Source organism: Notolepis coatsorum, assembly GCF_963971535.1.
Source record: "Notolepis coatsorum genome assembly, chromosome: 1".
NCBI lineage: Eukaryota > Metazoa > Chordata > Actinopteri > Aulopiformes > Paralepididae > Notolepis > Notolepis coatsorum.
This window is the reverse complement of record NC_140165.1, coordinates 11,414,703-11,434,271: the sequence shown is the minus strand read 5'-3', so window position 1 is coordinate 11,434,271 and position 19,569 is coordinate 11,414,703. Positions and strand designations below refer to the sequence as shown.

Here is a 19,569-nt window from a genome sequence, read left to right as displayed (position 1 = left end):
CCTCACTCCACTCTCCCCTCACACTCTCTCCTCACACTCTCCTCACACTCTCCTCACACTCTCCCCTCACACTCTCTCCTCACACTCTCCTCTCTCCTCACACTCTCTCCTCACACTCTCCTCACTCCTCGTCCCTCACACTCTCCCTCACTCTCTCCTCACACTCTCCCTCACACTCTCCCCTCACTCTCCCCTCACACTCTCCCCTCACACTCTCCCCTCACACTCCCCTCACTCTCCCTCACACTCTCCCCTCACACTCTCCCTCTCTCTCCCCTCACTCTCCCCTCACACTCTCCCTCACTCATCCCCACTCTCCCCTCACACTCTCCCCTCACACTCTCTCCTCACTCACTCTCCTCACACTCTCCCCTCACTCTCTCCCCTCACACTCTCTCCTCACTCTCTCCCCTCACACTCTCTCCTCACTCTCTCCCCTCACACTCTCTCCTCACTCTCTCCTCACACACTCTCCTCACACTCTCCCTCACTCTCTCCTCTCACACTCTCCCCTCACTCTCCTCTCACACTCTCCCCTCACACTCTCCCCTCACACTCTCTCCTCACACTCTCCCCTCACTCTCTCCTCACACTCTCCGCTCACACTCTCTCCTCACACTCTCTCCCCTCACTCTCCCCTCACACTCTCCCCTCACACTCTCCTCTCACACTCTCTCCTCACACTCTCCTCACACTCTCCCTCACACTCTCCCTCACTCTCTCCTCACACTCTCCCCTCACACTCTCCCTCACTCTTTCCTCACACTCTCCCCTCACACTCTCCCTCACACTCTCTCCTCACACTCTCCCTCTCTCTCTCCTCACACTCTCCCCTCACTCTCTCCTCACACTCTCCCCTCACACTCTCTCCTCACTCTCTCCCCTCACTCTCTCCTCACACTCTCTCCTCACACTCTCCCTCACACTCTCTCCTCACACTCTCCCTCACACTCTCCCCTCACACTCTCCCTCACTCTCTCCTCACACTCTCTCCTCACACTCTCCTCACACTCTCCCCTCACTCTCTCCTCACACTCTCCCCTCACACTCTCTCCTCACTCTCTCCCCTCACACTCTCCTCACACTCTCTCCTCACTCTCTCCCCTCACACTCTCCCTCACACTCTCTCCTCACACTCTCTCCTCACACTCTCTCCTCACACTCTCCCCTCACTCTCTCCTCACACTCTCTCCTCACATTCTCCCTCACACTCTCCCCTCACACTCTCCCCTCACACTTCCCTCACTCTCTCCTCACTCTCTCCCCTCACTCTCCCCTCACACTCTCCCCTCACATCTCCCCTCACTCTCCCCTCACACTCTCCCCTCACTCTCCCCTCACACTCTCCCCTCACTCTCCCCTCACATTCTCTCCTCACACTCTCTCCTCACACTCTCTCCTCACACTCTCTCCTCACACTCTCCCCTCACACTCTCCCCTCACTCTCCCCTCACTCTCTCCTCACACTCTCCCCTCACTCTCTCCTCACACTCTCCCCTCACACTCTCCTCACACTCTCTCCTCACACTCTCTCCTCACACTCTCCTCACACTCTCCCCTCACTCTCTCCTCACACTCTCCCCTCACACTCTCTCCTCACACTCTCCCCTCACTCTCTCTCACACTCTCCCCTCACACTCTCCCCTCACTCTCTCCTCACACTCTCCCCTCACACTCTCCCCTCACACTCTCCCCTCCCTCTCCCCTCCTCTCCCTCACTCTCCTCACACTCTCTCCTCACACTCTCCCCTCACACTCTCCCCTCACACTCTCCCCTCTCCTCTCCCCTCACTCTCCCCTCACTCTCCCCTCACACTCTCCCCTCACACTCTCCCCTCACTCTCCCCTCACTCTCCCCTCACACTCTCTCCTCACACTCTCCCTCACACTCTCCCCTCACACTCTCCCCTCACACTCTCTCCCCTCTCCTCTCCCCTCACACTCTCTCCTCACACTCTCCCCTCACACTCTCTCCCCTCTCCTCTCCCCTCACACTCTCCCCTCACTCTCTCCCTCACTCTCCCCTCACTCTCCCCTCACTCTCCCCTCACACTCTCCCCTCACACTCTCCCTCACCCCCCCCCCCCCTCACACTCTCCCCTCACACTCTCCCCCCCCCCCCTCACAGTCTCCAGACAGGTACTTAGAGCACAGCAGCGTTGTCTAAAGGCCGCAGTAAGACGCTGTGAGCTCCTCTTTCTTTCTGTCCCTCTGCCACGATCCTCCTTTCATCTCACTGCGCTGTGATCCGTCTTCCCGTAATTCTTCACATCCTACTGTCTCGTATTTCTCTCTCTTAACTACTCGGGTTTTCTTTTGTCATGTGCCCCCCCCCCCCCCCTCCTACACCTTCATTCCTCCCCCCTCCACCCATAACTTCCATCTCATACCCCTGGCGTTATATTTCCTCCTCTCTCATTGATTTTTGAGAGTGTATTTATACTTTAATTCAGAAAGTTCTATTATTTGTATTCTGTCATCGATCTGAAGCCTGGGTTTTGTTTTCATAATGTGTTATTGCCTATTTGCTGTGTTCTTTTTCTTCTTTGTCTCGAAGTTTAGATTTTATTTCACCTGCATCTTGTGGAGAAGCAAAAGGAAAGACTCCCTTTGCTAACATATGTCCCACTCCTCTCCTCTCCTCTTCTCTTCTCTCCTCTCCTCTCCTCTCCTCTCCTCTCCTCTCCTCTCCTCTCCTCTCCTCTCCTCTCCTCTCCTCTCCTCTCCTCCTCTCCTCTCCTCTCCTCTCCTCTCCTCTCCTCTCCTCTCCTCTCCTCTCCTCTCCTCTCCTCTCCTCTTCTCCCCTCCTCTCCTCTCCTCCTCTCCTCTGCCTCTCCTCTCCTCTCCTCTCCTCTCCTCTCCTCTCCCCTCCTCTCCTCTCCTCTCCTCTCCTCTCCTCTCCTCTCCCCTCCCCTCCTCTCCTCTCCTCTCCTCTCCTCTCCTCTCCTCTCCTCTCCTCTCCTCTCCTCTCCTCTCCTCTCCCCTCCCCTCCCCTCCTCTCATCGCCTCTCCTCTCCTCTCCTCTCCTCCCCTCCCTCTCCTCTCCTCTCCTCTCCTCTCCTCTCCTCTCCCCTCCCCTCCTCTCCTCTCCTCTCCTCCCCTCTCCTCTCCTCTCCTCTCCTCTCCTCTCTCTCCTCTCCTCTCCTCTCCTCTCCTCTCCTCTCCTCTCCTCTCCTCTCCTCTCCTCTCCAGTATCCAGCGTGCGGCCCTGGCCATCGTGGAGAACTACTACCGCGACTTCCCCGTCCACAACCCGGCTCTGCTCACCGCCTCCAAGTCGCGCGCCGCCAAACACCTGGCCGCCTGAAGGTCTACAATGTGGACGGTGAGTTCTCAGCTGGCGGCGCTGAGGGTGAGTGGGATCGAGGGTCTACCAAACTTGATTGTTGTGTGTCTTTGTGAGTGCGAACGAGGGTCTACCAAACTTGATTGTTGTGTCTCTTTGTTGTCCGTGGTGAGTGGGATAGAGGGTCTACCAACTTGATTGTTGTGTGTCTTTGTTGTTTGTGGGTGGGACCATCACTGCCGCATGCTCTCCTCTCCTCTCCTCTCCTCTCCTCTCCTCTCCTCTCCTCTCCTCTCCTCTCCTCTCCTCTCCTCTCCTCTCCTCTCCTCTCCTCTCCTCTCCTCTCCTCTCCTCTCCTCTCCTCTCCTCCTCTCCCCTCCTCTCCCCTCCCCTCCTCTCCTCTCCTCTCCTCTCCTCTCCTCTCCTCTCCTCTCCTCTCCTCTCCCTCCTCTCCCCTCCTCTCCTCTCCTCTCCCCTCCCCTCCCCTCCTCTCTTCTCCTCTCCTCTCCTCTCCTCTCCCCTCCCCTCCTCTCCTCTCCTCTCCTCTCCTCTCCTCTCCTCTCCTCTCCTCTCCTCTCCCCTCCTCTCCTCTCCCCTCCCCTCCTCTCCTCTCCTCTCCCCTCCTCTCCTCTCCTCCCCTCCTCTCCTCTCCTCTCCTCTCCTCTCCCCTCCTCTCCTCTCCTCTCCTCTCCTCTCCTCTCCTCTCCTCTCCCCTCCTCTCCTCTCCTCTCCTCTCCTCTCCTCTCCTCTCCTCTCCCGCATTTCATTGTATACTTGTATGCCGTGACAATTAAAACTCTTGACCTGCTTGTGGAGTATGAATTCCTCATGAGGCCTCGTACACACTTGCTTAAATTCTAAGGAGTTTGTTCTGGACTAGTTTAGTGGTTTTCCAGTGGTTACAGCCTACACATTCACCAGGCGTGAGAACCATGGAGTGTTCACAACGATTCCATTATACAGGCGCAGCTTAAAACCTCCGCTGGCTTTAGGGTTTCCAAAACCAGGTCCTAGGTGATTTAAAGGAATTCAAAAGGCATTGGAAGTATGGATTTAGTGGGTTTCAAAGGACCCGACGCAGATCCCCAGAGCGTCTCAAAGGGCAAAGCGTGTACGAGGCTTAAGAACGGGGGCGGGTTTCCAAAGTCTCAGAGGGGGGAAACGAAGCGGCATTTGAACCCATATTTATCACACGACGTGACTGTGATCGGTGCCTCCTCGACCCTCCGTCCGCTATGCCAAGCATTCGAAGCGGGCGGAGAAAAAAATGCGAGCGATTTGAAGAACTTCGAGACCCGTTTCCATGCGCCCCCGCTCGCATTGGAGCTCGACCCTTGACCTTTCTCTCCTCTATCTCCTGTGTTGTGCTGCTTAACCCCCCTTACGGGGGTCTTTAAGGCTAAACTGAAAGCCTACCTTTTGGACAGTAAGTAAAACGGCTTCTGCCACTCACTTTGATGTACTCACGTCGACCGGGCTCGTAATCCACTCACTCACACCCGTTTCACTGCAAGTTAAATCCATCCCCTCCAACCCCCCCCCCCCCCCCTCTCTCAACCCCTTCCTGTGTTGCTTTCAAAATGCAATTCATTACAGATCACTGATTTCTTTTAAACGTGTAATCGGTGTCGTAATCCACGATGATATCCCAATTTGGCGGTGTAATCTTGACGGATTACTTTCAGTTACTTTTGGACCGCTCGGTCGGACTGCTCCAGAATATGTTTTTTTAGAGTTTAAGTTTTAGATTCACAGATAGTAATCTGAATAGTTATTAGTCATTAGTTAGTTATTAGAATAGTTATACGTTATTAATCCTTTATTGGAAGTTGTTTAAAACTTTAATATTCTGCCTAAAATCTAAAGTCTAAAATCTAAAGTAAGTAATCACTTATTTCTCCAACGATTTGAAAGAAAAAATAAAAGGTTACATCTAGAGAAGAACAAGTTACAAATGCTTGAATATTGTTTATTATCTTGACACAAATCCCCCCAAAATCACCCTTTGAAACAAAGTGAAGCAACGTTGCTCTTAGAGGAAGCTTTGTATGGTAAAGGTGGTAGGAGGGAAGGAGCATCACAGACAAACAGATACATTTTTCTCCTGTGACACATTATGTATTCAATTCTAAAGATATATCATACTTTATGTAATCAATTCTAAAGATATATCATACTTTATTTTCAAATGTCCCCGATGCACCACTAATAGAATCAAATATACACATACGCATTTTGTACGAGTGTAATCTGAATACTCTTTGTAACGGTTTACAGTTACCAATTATTTTTGGAATCGGATTACTGTAATCCCGTTACATATAATCCCGTCGCCCCGGCCCTGGTGACAGGCGAGTGAAAAACACCTCCCCGGCCTCAGTTCTCAGTGGGCAAGGCGCTCGCCACTAACGCAGGAGATGCTGGTATCGAGCCCAGCTAACACAACTGGCAGTGTTAGAGGGTGGGAAAGCCGGTGGGTGGGGATTGGACGTTGTGGACAGCGACTCCTACAGGTCGGTTGGGTGACGCCTGCACAGCAGAGACAGGAAGTGGCGAGGGCAGCGTGAGCTTCCCACGCGTTACTCCTCGCCACTGAGAGTTCGAGCTGTCTGGTGAAAAGATGCGACAGGCTGCCTCCTCGTGTACCGGAGGGGACACGCGATGCAAGGCTTCTATCCTCACTACAGCCGACCAGTGGGAGGCATAGTCTAGCAACGTTCAAGACAGGGGAGGGAAGAATTGGAATCACGAAATTGGGATGGGAGAAAATAGAAAAATAGGAGAAAAAGTGGATCAAAAAACACACACACTCGATCCATTATGTCATCGCTCTCCCTCGAGTGTACTCTAGACCCGCATAAGAGCACTAGCTTGACTCCCTCCTCCGTTCTGCTGCAATCTGTCTCCTGCTCGCTACACCTCCTCCACCAGCCCCCCCCGCCCCCCTCTCCTGTGTCTCTGCCATGCTGAGGCTGAAGCCAGGCAGGAGACCGTATAGCAGAGAGAGATGACGGTTGAAGATCGATAGCCACGTCTGTGTCTGTGTGTCGCCTCTTCCTCATGTCTCGTCCTTCACTCGTTTTTACTCCGGCGGCACACAGGTGTCAAGGGACTCTCTCTCTCTCTCTCTCTCTCTCTCTCTCTCTCTCTCTCTCTCTCTCTCTCTCTCTCTCTCTCTCTCTCTCTCTCTCTCTCTCTCTCTCTCTCTCTCTCTCTCTCTCTCTCTCTCTCTTCACCCTCCCTCTCTTTCTCTGTCTCACAATTACTCTAGCTTGCTTACTCTCCTCTCTCTCTCTCTAGCTCCCTCTCTCTCTAGCTCTCTCTCTTCTCTCTTTCTCTCTCTCTCTCTCTCTCTCTCTCTCTCTCTCTCTCTCTCTCTCTCTCTCTAGCTCCCCCTCTCTCTCTCTCTTCACCCTCCCTCTCTTTCTCTGTCTCACAATTACTCTAGCTTGCTTACTCTCCTCTCTCTCTCTCTAGCTCCCTCTCTCTCTAGCTCTCTCTCTTCTCTCTCTCTCTCTCTCTCTCTCTCTCTCTCTCTCTCTCTCTCTCTCTCTCTCTCTCTCTCTCTCTCTCTCTCTCTCTCTCTAGCTCCCCCTCTCTCTCTCTCTTCACCCTCCCTCTCTTTCTCTGTCTCACAATTACTCTAGCTTGCTTACTCTCCTCTCTCTCTCTCTAGCTCCCTCTCTCTCTAGCTCTCTCTCTTCCCCCTCTCTCTCCCACTCTCTCTCTCTCTCTCTAGCTCCCTCTCTCTCTCTCTTCACCCTCCCTCTCTTTCTCTGTCTCACAATTACTCTAGCTTGCTTACTCTCCTCTCTCTCTCTAGCTCCCTCTCTCTCTAGCTCTCTCTCTCTCTCCCTCTCTCTCTCTCTCTCTCTCTCCCTCTCTCTCTCTCCCCTTCTGCCCCTCCTCTCTCCTCTCTCTCCCTCTGCCCCTTTTCTCTCCTCTCCTCTCCCTCTCTCTCTCTCTCTCTCTCTCTCTCTCTCTCTCTCTCTCTCTCTCTCTCTCTCTCTCTCTCTCTTCCCCCTCTCTCTCTCTCTCTCTCTCTAGCTCTCTCTCTCTGCAGTAATACAGTAATAAGAATCGAGGGACCACTTCTCTCTTTCCTTTATTAAGGACCCTTGCCGGCCAGAGCAGCTGTAACACACAGAGTATATAGCGTCCGTTGGACTCAGTTGATTTTAATGGTGACCACCTCGGCTGAAGTCTATCTCAAACTCTGCCCTCTTTTCGTCAATCACAACGGTTTCCTTGAGGAAAGAAAGAAACCGTTGTGATTGGAGGATCAATAAAAGAGGGCAGGGTTTGAGATTTTCTTTCATCTCACAAAATAATTCCAAAGTAGGCGGGGCTAGTGCTTCAGGGGCTGAACCCAGGCGATGGCTAGTTTGGTTTGATGGTCGTTTTGTTTGTTTGTTTTTTTAGGCAAGTGGAAATAGGATAAAACAGAATATGGGAGTATTTCCCCCCCCCGTCTTTTTTTAAAAGCCATCTTCTGACGCTGAGCGTTGTTGTTTGCCTCGGGCAGTGAGCGAGCCGACCCTAAACAGACCCCGCCCTCCTGTCGGGGTTCATGCGGAGTTCACCCTCCTCCCCACCTGATTGGTGCGTTTCATGTGGAGTTCACCCTCCTCCCGACCTGATTGGTGGGTTCAACCGAGGTTGTAAACGACGAGCGAGGGTTTCTGAATAGGGATTATGGGTGCAGACGGCAGACAATGTCCCTGAAAAGGAACGATTTAATGATAATTGAAAGAATATTAATTCTATATATCATAATGGACATATCCCCATAAATGCTATAAAATGCCCCCCCCCCCCCCCCCCTAATATCACTTTATGATTACAGTTTCCCAGGGTTCAGTATTAAGTTGGAGAGTGATTCACTGGGTCCTTCGTTTGTCCTCGTGGTGCGTATAGCTGGACAGCCTGCTGTGTGTCCAATACACAGTAGTATAATAATAATCAGATAATAATTCATTACATTTATATAGCGCTTTTCTAGACACTCAAAAACGCTCCCCACAACGTAGGGTGGAAATGGCCTCCTTCACCACCACTGGTAGCACCATGGTAGCAAACATGGAACCCTCACGCGTCTTCACAAGAGCTTAGTCCTTCATGTTTATTAGTGGCATAGTGCAAAAGAGTGATATATATATATATATATATATTAGGGCTGTCAGTTTATCACGTTAATTAGATTGATTAATTAATTACACAGCAAATTATCGCGTTATGAAAATGTACTCAAAATTTATTACAAAAAAATAAAATAAAAAAATTTAAATAATTTTTTTTTTTATCTCATTCATTTAATACGGACGTAGAATACACATTACAGACTTTTTTTTTAATATGGTCCATTTGCATGTTCTTGGTATCTGATTCTAGGGACATCTATGGATCTCAGGGAATGTATTCCCAGTGTCAGAAATACTGTGTCTGTTACTAGGCTTGAGTAAATTGTAATGAACCAAATGAGAATATCAATTAAATTATTTTGATCTTTGACTGTGAATAACACCATGCTCAAATTGACCAGACCTGAAAAATCTAAGCAAATTAATAGATGGAAGATGATTAAACAGAAGGTTTTGTAGATACAGTACTGAATTCTGCCATCCGGACACATGCAATTTGAAATATGATTATAGAATATAGAATATCAGGCATAAAATGGTTATGCGATTAAAATGCGATTAATTAGATTAATTAATTACAAATCCTGTAATTAATTAGATACATTTTTTTAATCGCCTGACAGCACTAATATATATATATATATTGGTGCATCCCTGAGAGAGCCACCTTGAGCAGCCGACATCCCACAAAGTTCCAATAGCGGTTATAATTACACATAAGAAAAGGGGCGTATTTTGTTTCATTAGAAACCCCCCCTCTGATTGGTCCATAAATCATTCTGTCCGTCGTCGACGCCCCAGCTCACATCAATAATTCACCCGCCTCCGCCCTCTCTTAACCCGCATTAACATCACACGGCGTTCCCTGGTATAATCAGCCTCCCCTCCTCTCCTAATACGCCACACAACCCACACAACTAAGACTTTTGAAGTCGCCCAGGATCCTTATTAAACTAGACTCCGCGCCGCCCCGAAGACGGCATGGAGCCGGGTAATGGGAGAGACGATGAATATTAATGACCATATGTGAGTGAGAAGCGTGTTTTGATTTTGAGGATGTAGATCTTTCCGGATGATCACAGTAGTAGTAGCAGTAGCTGCTTGAGGGGAGAATAAGGAGATGCATGTATTAATCTTGCACAGCATTCTTAAAAGGAACACGCCAACATTTGGGGAAATTAGCGTCTTACCATCTTCTCCAGAGAGAGAGAGACAAGAAGATAGATACCAGTTTCCTCTCTGTGGGTTCAGTAGAAAGCTATCTGGCTGCACGTTAGCCTAGCTTAGCACAATGAATGGAAGCGGACAGTGCCGGTTAGCCTTCGGGAGAGGTGTTAGTTGGACAATGCCTAGGCTAACCGGCACTGTCCGCTTCCATTCATTGTGCTAAGCTAGGCTAACGTGCAGCCAGATAGCTTTCTACTGAACGCACACAGAGAGGAAACTGGTATCTATCTTCTTGTCTCTCTCTGGAGAAGACGGTAAGCTAATTTCCCCAAAATGTTGGCGTGTTCCTTTAACCCCCTTCACTGCCACACGACAGAAGGTTAACCCTTTACTATCACACAACCGACGGTGGCAGCGAAAGGGTTATAACCGTCTGTGTATTGTCGACCGTGAAAGAAGGGTTAACCGTTTTTTGGTAGTGCGGCAGTGAAAAGGTTAACTGGTGTAATTTTGTTGTTGTTGTTGTTGTTGTTGAAACACACAGACACTGAGCGTCCGTGTCCTGTTGTCCTCGTCTCTCCTCCAGGTCCAGAGCGTCCAGGTAACAACGCGGCGGCCGGCGTGGCCCACTCCCAGTCCAGAGCCATGATCGCTGCGGCCGCGCGGCGCCGAGACACCAGCCACAACGAGCTGTACTACGAGGAGGCGGAGCACGAGAGGCGCGTCCGCAAGCGCAAAGCCAGGTGAGGGGAGACCACAAGGACTGACACACATCTGACCACTCTGCCCCTAGTGGCAGGTCACAGTCATGACACTTAGACCCACAGTGTTACTAGCTCACTCACAGCGAACCACTCTGCCCCTAGTGGCGGTTCACATTCATGACACTTAGACCCACAGTGTTACTAGCTCACTCACAGCGAACCACTCTGCCCCTAGTGGCGGTTCACATTCATGACACTTAGACCCACAATGTTACTAGCTCACTCACTCTGCCCCTAGTGCATATGTGGACAGAGAGATCATATATTATAGAAGGAGTTCTTTCACGCCAGCATTTTTATGAGGAAGAGACGATTGAAGCTTTTCAGATACGACTGTCGAGACCTCTGCCAGTATTTTTGTGACGGAAGTAAAGGAAGTCTGATCACAAAAAAGCGGGGCCTGGTGGCCGTAGCCCCATAATTATTATTATTATTATTATTATTAATCTTTTTATCGCCTATATTTATTGTAACATACAGGATATTTGGACCAGACCCTCATCTGAACCTTTGTTTATGCTGTTTAATTTTCTCATATTTTATATTCAGATTTAATTGTCTTGCCTATATTTGTCATTCTTCTATTACCCTGCCCATACCTATACCTCCCCTCCCCCCTCCCCCATGCTGCTATGATGCACGAATTTGCCCAAGGGATCAATAAAGGAATATCTTATCTTATCTAAGACATAAGACCTAAAACCTTTTATCTGCCACGTTTTCCCCTCCCAGACTGGTGGTGGCGGTAGAGGAGGCGTTCACCCACATCAAGCGCATGCAGGAGGAGGAGCAGAAGAAGGCCCCGGGGGACGTGATGGACCCCCGCGAGGCGGCGCAGGCCATCTTCCCGTCCATGGCGCGCGCCCTGCAGAAGTACCTGAGGACCACCAAGCAGCAGCACTGTCACAGCATGGAGAGCATCCAGCAGCACCTGGCCTTCTGCATCACTAACAACATGACGCCCAAGGTCAGCCCCCCTGAACCACTCTGCCCCTAGTGGCGGCTCACAGTCATGACACTTAGACCCACAATGTTACTAGCTCACTCACAGCGAACCACTCTGCCCCTAGTGGCGGCTCACAGTCATGACACTTAGACCCACAATGTTACTAGCTCACTCACAGCGAACCACTCTGCCCCTAGTGGCGGTTCACAGTCATGACACTTAGACCCACAATGTTACTAGCTCACTCACAGCGAACCACTCTGCCCCTAGTGGCAGTTCACAGTCATGACACTTAGACCCACAATGTTACTAGCTCACTCACAGCGAACCACTCTGCCCCTAGTGGCGGCTCACAGTCATGACACTTAAACCCACAATGTTACTAGCTCACTCACAGCGAACCACTCTGCCCCTAGTGGCGGCTCACAGTCATGACACTTAGACCCACAATGTTACTAGCTCACTCACAGCGAACCACTATGCCCTTCTAGTGGCGGCTCACAGTCATGACACTTAGACCCACAATGTTACTAGCTCACTCACAGCGAACCACTCTGCCCCTAGTGGCGGCTCACAGTCATGACACTTAGACCCACAATGTTACTAGCTCACTCACAGCGAACCACTCAGCCCCTAGTGGCAGCTCACAGTCATGACACTTAGGGCGCGTTCACACCTACTCTGTTTGGTCCACTTTAAGTGGACCATGGTCCCTTTAAGTGGACCATGGTCCCTTTAGATCGATAGTCCGTTTGGTTTGTACAGGTGTGAACGCAAACCGAACTATAATGAGGACCAAACAACCGAACCATGGTCCTCTTGAAAAGTTGGGACTCGGTTCGTTTCAATCGAACTATAGTACCTAATCCAGGAAGCAAAGTAGCCTACTCCTCTCTAGACTGGCGCCGCACGCGGACAGTCTCTCTCTTCCTCCCTCTCTCTCTCTCCTCTCTAGACGCAGTCTCTCTCTTCCTCTCTCTCTATAGACTCGCGCCGCGCGCACCCCCCAACTTTCTCCTGCGTGAGGAGGACATTCGCGGACATTCTCTCAGATAAAGAAAAAAAAAGCTTACATACTTTTTGGGTAATTTCATAATAGCAGCGTGGACAAGCTCTGTAACAACAACGCATCTCGAGCTGCTCCTATGCAGCTGTCTAGTAGTTGACAGCTTACGCAGGAAGGAAAGGTCTCTCTCTCTCTTTCTCTCTCTCTCTCTCTCTCTCTCTCTCTCTCTCTCTCTCTCTCTCTCTCTCTCTCTCCTCTAGTCGACTAGCGCCGTGCTCATAATAGTATCTCTCTCATTACGCTGCCGGCAACTGATTACGTTTGTGAGTGCTATAGTCCAATAGATGCGACAGCATGTCCTTTGTTTACAAATTAGATCCGCACCAAACAGGGTAGTGTGAACTTTCAGATGTGAACACACCCTTAGACCCACAATGTTACTAGCTCACTCACAGCGAACCACTCTGCCCCTAGTGGCAGCTCACAGTCATGACACTTAGACCCACAATGTTACTAGCTCACTCACAGCGAACCACTCTGCCCCTAGTGGCAGCTCACAGTCATGACACTTAGACCCACAATGTTACTAGCTCACTCACAGTTAACCACTCTGCCCCTAGTGGCGGTTCACAGTCATGACACTTAGACCCACAATGTTACTAACTCACTCACAGCGAACCACTCTGCCCCTAGTGGCGGTTCACTAGGCATAACACTTAGACTAAAAGTTCAGAGAATCTGCCTTCATGCTTGGCATCTATATATGACACTTGGTGTCCTTGTTTGTTGTTGTTGTTGTTGTTGTTGTTGTTGTTGTTGTTGTTGTTGTTGTTGTATGAAAGGGGGAAAACAAGGAAGAATTATGACCACCAATGTGTTCTCCAAGTCTATGAAGAAAAGGACAGTTTTTGTTTGTTTGTAGATTGCTGTATATTTTGGTTGTGTGTATAAAATTGGAAAATGATAGACAATTAATTAAGTAATTAATGACCTAATTTAATAAATAATATTTAAGCCTCCCAAGAACACAAATATGTTTTTTTTCCTATATGTCCTATACATATACTCATTTAACTCTGTCCACAACTAATACGTGACAGTGTAGCTCACTTGTCTCTTTCTGTGTGTGTGTGTGTGCGTGCGTGCGTGCGTGCGTGTGTGTGTGTGTGTGTGCGTGTGTGTCTGTGTGTGTGTGTCTGTGTGTGTGTGTGTGCGTGTGCGTGTGTGTGCGTGTGCGTGTGTGTGCGTGTGTGTGTGCGTGTGTGTGTGTGTGTCTGTGTGTGTGTGTGTGTGTGTGTGTGTGTGTGTGTGTGTGTGTGTGTGCCCCAGGCGTTCCTGGAGAGCTACCTGAGCCCGGGCCCCACGCTGCAGTACGGCCGGGAGCGCTGGCAGGCCCGCCAGTGGGCCCTGATCAGCGACGTGTCGGTCACCAGCGGCCTCAAGGACGGCGCCGTCTTCGTGCTCAAGTGCATAGACTTTAGCCTGGTGGCGACGGCCAGGAAGATCCCCTACATCCAGATGTCGGAGGAATACATCGACCCCAAGTCCCACAAGTTCGTCCTGCGGTTACAGTCGGAGACATCGGTGTAGAACTCTTCCAACGTTTTTTTTTTTTTTTATTGTTATTATTATTTTTTTTTTTTTGGGAGGGGGGGGAATCCCTCACACCTCGACGCCCCTTTTTTATTTGCTTTCAAATGTTTATATTTTGGGTTTGCCGTTTAAAAAAAGTTTTGGATTTTCTTTTTTTTAATATATATTATACATGAATCTATATATTACACACACACACACACACACACACATGTGTTTGAATATATTGTTTCTCTTTTTTTCTATGATCGGTTTATATTTGATTTGGAGAAGAAGAAGAAATGAAAGGAGAAAAAAAAAAGTTTCACACAGATTCACGCGGCACACAGGAGGTTTGATTGAGACGGGACATGGAACGTGACACGTGTGTGTGTGTCTCTCTGTGTGTGCGTGTGTCGGCCGGTGTGTGTGTCTCCACACAAATGTAGTTGTTTTTCCTCCCCTCGAGACGTTGGAGCTGTAAACACAGAAAGGAAACCAACGAAGAGTCTTTTGACTCATCGCCACGGAATCGCGTGGCATGTGTGACGTATCGCCGGGGAGAATCATGTGACACGGCGTTGACCATGGGAACGCCCATTTCCTGTTGGGACAGACGGATAAAACCACTAAGGACTGCGATTTGGAGGAACTCTGGAAAGAAAACACCAGACGGCCCCCTTTTGTCTTTATACAGCTACTCTACCCTGCTCTCCCCTCGCGTTCCTATAAAAAATGGCCCCCGATGCTGTTTCATGGGTGAATTTCTATCCACAGCATCCACGAGAAATGTATGGATTTAACTGTTGCCTCTTTGTGACGATGCAAAGTCGAGTACAGTTCTTCCTTGGAAAGATTTGGAAAAGATTTCACCTGAATTGAAATATTTGCCACAACAAAACAAAAAGAAAATCAAGTTCTAACTAATAATTTCAATCGGAAAAGTTTGCATTAAATGCAGACGGATTTACATCTGTACGTTGAATGAATTATGTTCAAGTGAATCTCGACCTATACTCTCTCTCCCTCAGGCTCCTCAGGTATTGATGTAGGACGTCGGTAACAAGTTTCCAGCTGGCTGTTAAGTCGGGCGCAGACAGAAGCCCCTTCTCCTTTCTGAGCCGATATGTCAAATTCCAGACCGAGTTGGAATAGCAGAATCACCCCCGGGGGCTAAAACAGTAGCGCTGAAATTCCCTGGGATCTCAGGGGCGTAGAGAGCTATTTTTAGAGCCGGCGCAAAGTGGGACAGGTTGTCTCGCTCCGCCGCGCCTCAGCTCCTCCAGGTGCAGCAGCGGAGCGACGTCTTGAGACATTTCCACTGCAACCGGGAGAACAGAACACACACGCGCTTTTCCTCCAGAGTTAACCACTGTTGGCACGAGGCCTCCCCCTGGGAACGACTCCCAATTGAACCGTGCTGTGCGAGAAGGGAGATACCCCCCCCCCCCCCCCCCGAAATATTACCCCCAAAACACTTACCCTGCCTTGTCTGGTAAACGACCTTTTCGGGGCTTCGCGTGTCTACTGAGTCCTCCTCCCTTCGCCGTGATTGAGCGGACCGGTGGCGGAGAGGAGATTGATGTTTTTGGACCCGATGTTTGACCCGAGCTTGTGCCCCGTCTGTAGCCCAATTTCTCAAACTATGACACCCCAAAACAGAGGGGTCTTCTTCTCGGTTTTGTCCCCACATGACGGCAGTTAGTAATTATGCTTGTGATGGGTTTCAACGAGCCTGGGTCCCATGACGATAAACAAAAAGAAAGATCTGTATCCCTGACTTTAAAAGTTTTTTAAAAACCGGTTTACTGCGGTTCTGCTCTACTACTACTACTACTACTACTGATTCCCTACTCTTTATATGAGCTTAGCTCCCCAAAAATGACTTTGAGTATGCTGTGGACAATCTTGAGAAGTCTTATTCCAGGGCTGTACTCAAGTGTGTGTGCGTGCGTGCGTGTGTGTGTGTGTGTGTGTGTGCGTGTGTGTGTGTGTGTGTGCGTGCGTGCGTGTGTGTGTGTGTGTGCGTGTGTGCGTGCGTGTGTGCGTGCATGCGTGTGTGTGTGTGTGTGTGTGGAGGTGAACTACCATATAAGCTACAGTATCACTAGGATTTAGTGATGATTGTCGCCGCCGGAACACACAGTATAATTGCCCTGGAGATGAAGGAGTGCCGCGGTTGGGGCGGGACCGCCTTCCCAACTGGACCGTCTGGTTCTCACGCCGTAGCCTCCGCCGCCTCGACTCGCCTCCGCCTGACGGAACCAGATGTGTGTTTTGGCGAACAATCCACGTACGCTGAGGTCAACAACTGTATTGGAAGGGTTCAAGTTAGTCCCTTCGTTTGAAGAGTCTTATTGTTATCAGCGTTTATATTCCCCCTCCCCAATCATCTCTTGAACCAACGTATTTATTGTGTGCCGTTGTATAGTGGTACAGAAAGGCTTTGAAATCAAACGTATCTTATTGATGAGAATGAAGAGGAAGAAAAAAACATGAACTGAGATATATATTGTCGATCCTCAAACCTTGGGAAGTATCTGTGTGAGCGGTTTGCCGGTTTTCTCCGTGGCTTTAAGTGGATGTGCTCTCTCTCTCACATAAGGACTCCTTGACTCGCTTCTCTTTAAAGGTAGAATCTGTAATACCGTCAAACAGTGACCTCGAGGCAAAAGAGCCCCGCTTGGTATCGGGTTTGTTTACCTTTTTTGTTTTGGTCTGGACGTGTGGGTTGGAGTTTAGTAACTTATTATACTGTGGATTTCTCCAGACCTCTCTTGGCAGAGCTGGAGGCTGTGTCCAGCAGTAAGCAAACCCCTCCCCAACCCACACATGAGACTAAAACAAATACTGTAAACAAAGCGCAAGTGCCGCATTGTCATCTTTTGCCTAGAGGTCGGCGTTCGACGACATTACGGATCCTACCTTTAACTGGACTCTGAGATGGGCATGTACCTAGTCTGTAGTTACATTATACAGACAAAGAGGACAACAAACACACACAAAAAGATGCTATCACCCACAGCTGTGAGCAGACCTGTCCGTTAGCGCCCCCTGGCTGGCGAAGCAGCCATTGTTGTTGTTGTCCACCAGCAATGTGTGAATGAAAGTGAAACCGAACATTCACATTCTTCCCAACAATACCACCAACCTGAGTGATGCTGTGTCTGTGGGTTTATCCGGAACATTCTTTCACTGTAAAAAAAAATGTGGCTCGTAATATAAGCCAAACAGTCCTGCTTTTTTTTATTATTATAATTTTTTATTTCTGTTTTCTTGCTCAACATAATGAAAACAAATGTCTTTATATATATATATGTGTGTGTATATATATACACACACACACACACCGTACAAGCACTGGTCATATTTTGTACCTTTTTGACAGCTGAACTTTGTATGAACCCAAGCTCCCCGATGTGACTGTGCCTCATGTTTTTACACTGTATGTATTTATGTGAGCAAAGCAAGCATGCGTGTATGTGTCATGTATGCCATTCCTCTTCACACTGCCAGCCTTTCCTCGCTCATCTTCATCACCTCTCTCTGTCAGTGTTGCCGGGTTACAGAAATCCTAGGTCCTCTCTGGTTTTATTTTGTTTGATTATTCTTTTTTGCACAGCTTTGTGTCGTCTACCTGACTATTTGCAATGTAAAACACGTTATTTCAACTTCACACTGCATTAAGCATTTGTATAAAATAAAACATTTTTATGAACATTTGTAAACCTGCTCTGTGGGAGGACTTGTTATTGCACAGTATTGGCAATGTAGAGTCCGTGGAGATTCTTGACTACAGTCTAATAACCCCAATCTGTCATAGGAATGACATATTGAGGTGAAATTAGTGAGTGGACCTGTCCCTTCAGTCACTGGTGAAGTGTAGTATAATTATTTATTTGACTGACTGTCATTTGAGTGTGATCAGACTGGGAATACAGTATGGGGTTGATGTTTTTATTACAATAGATAGACATACAAGCTGCTTGGTTCTGTATGAGCCCCCTGAGATTGTGCTTCATATAAAAAGGAAAAAGAATAAAGGCCAAACACTATACAAAATATACAATAATAGATAGACAATCTAAAATACAAAGTGAAGAATCTCCATATGGCTTGTTTATTTTTTTTTCTGGCAACGTGGGCATTAAGCTAACACTCTGTCAATGCCCGTTAAGACGAACGCTGCCCTCCTTCCCGAGGTGCCACATCCAAAATGTCAGCATTTTCCGGGGTTGTTTCGGGTGGCTTTTGGTTGTCATGGAGCCCAATGGTAATTGGCTTTGCCGTCTCGAGCCTCGGCAGAGCGGCGCGGGGCTCGAGCCTTGTGGGTAAATGAATGTCAATGTCAATGTCCGGCGGTGAAAACGAACGACCTCATCCCTCGAAGAGCGCCGGGCGCGAGGCGGCCTGTCGGAACTCATCTGTCCTCGGCTTAATCCCTTCTACTGGGGAGAGAGAGCGCGGGATTGATAGAGAGAGAGAGAGAGGAGAGGGGGGAAACGAGAAGCATTTGCATCTAAATGGAATATGTTTTTCTCCTCTCTAGCGTCTCTATTTATTTGGTAATGACTTGGTTATGTGCAGACTGAGGCGGGAGTGTGAGGGGGGGGGGGGGATCACTGCCTGGCATTTAGGGCTTCTCTACTCTACCCTCTGTATCGATCCAGACTCCTTTGAGCTTCGGTCTAGACTGGGATGGCTGGATCTGTTGCCCTACAGCAGGGCTTACCAAACTTGCCAAACTCATGAACCCAAATTGATCTTTTTGAGGCCATGGACCACCATCTAATAATAAGGTTTAGTCCTAGGGACACCCGTCACTCCGTCAGACACTTTGGTTGGACATGGTTTAGCTGAGGATTGCATTACAGTGATCTGTCTTGTGGAGAGTGCAATATATGGTCAAAATAGTCATTTGCATTTTCTCATTGCATGGGAAACACACTTTTACAGTCTTCTGATAGTATAAAACTGAGTTCTTTGGATTGATATGTATGAGCCAGCTGGACAGAGATTCAGGAAACAAATGTGAAGTCAATCGATGGTATTTATTGACAGGAACACACGGAGAACAAGGAACAGTGCTGGAGACCACAGCCCTCCATGGGGGCTGCAAGGCTCCAGAATGACAAACACATCATGGCTTAAATACTATGTGGGAGTTCCAAATTTAGCGAGCCACTGGTTATAATGGATGATCAGACAGGCTTGGTCGTATATGGTAGTCTAAGGATTCATCTGGTTTGCTCCTCTCACTGGCCTGTGGCCGGAGGGCCGATATAGCCATGCATGCACATTAGGTCACACAGGTCATCAGGTCAGAGTATTTCTGGGTGCCTGGCTTGGCGTGGTCACTCGACCCACTGGCACATTCCAGAGACCTATGCACCCAGAGGAGCTGGATGTAAAATATTAGACAGTAATGAACTGAAAATACCTATCTCCAGAGTCAGATGAGATGATAGATACCAATTTCCTCCCTGTGCGTTCAGTTAGGATAGCTTTATACTGAACACACAGAGAGGGAATTGGTATCTATCTTCTTGTCTAGCTCTGGAGAAGACGGTATAAGAGCATTTCCCATAATGTTGGCATGTCCCTTTTAATTTCCCCCCAAAATGGTTGCCGTGTACAGACATGCTAGAATCTCACTTATCATCACCAACCAAAGTGTCCCGGTGGTT

The 19,569-nt window shown here is 48.8% G+C and overlaps 1 protein-coding gene across 1 annotated transcript in view; it reads left to right on the top strand.

The window, feature by feature from the left end:
• LOC311231041 (vang-like protein 1) overlaps positions 1 to 13,903 on the top strand; it is a gene marked incomplete at its 5' end in the record, with an annotated part of 16,812 nt that extends 2,909 nt beyond the window's left edge. Inside the window, 6 exon segments of the mRNA XM_084317510.1 lie at positions 2,129 to 2,139; positions 3,193 to 3,299; positions 3,302 to 3,352; positions 10,181 to 10,337; positions 11,091 to 11,325; positions 13,640 to 13,903. Of these exon segments, the coding sequence (XP_084173636.1) occupies positions 2,129 to 2,139; positions 3,193 to 3,299; positions 3,302 to 3,352; positions 10,181 to 10,337; positions 11,091 to 11,325; positions 13,640 to 13,900 (822 nt within the window). The 3' untranslated portion in view covers positions 13,901 to 13,903.
• Between the last annotated feature and the right edge of the window lie 5,666 nt (positions 13,904 to 19,569).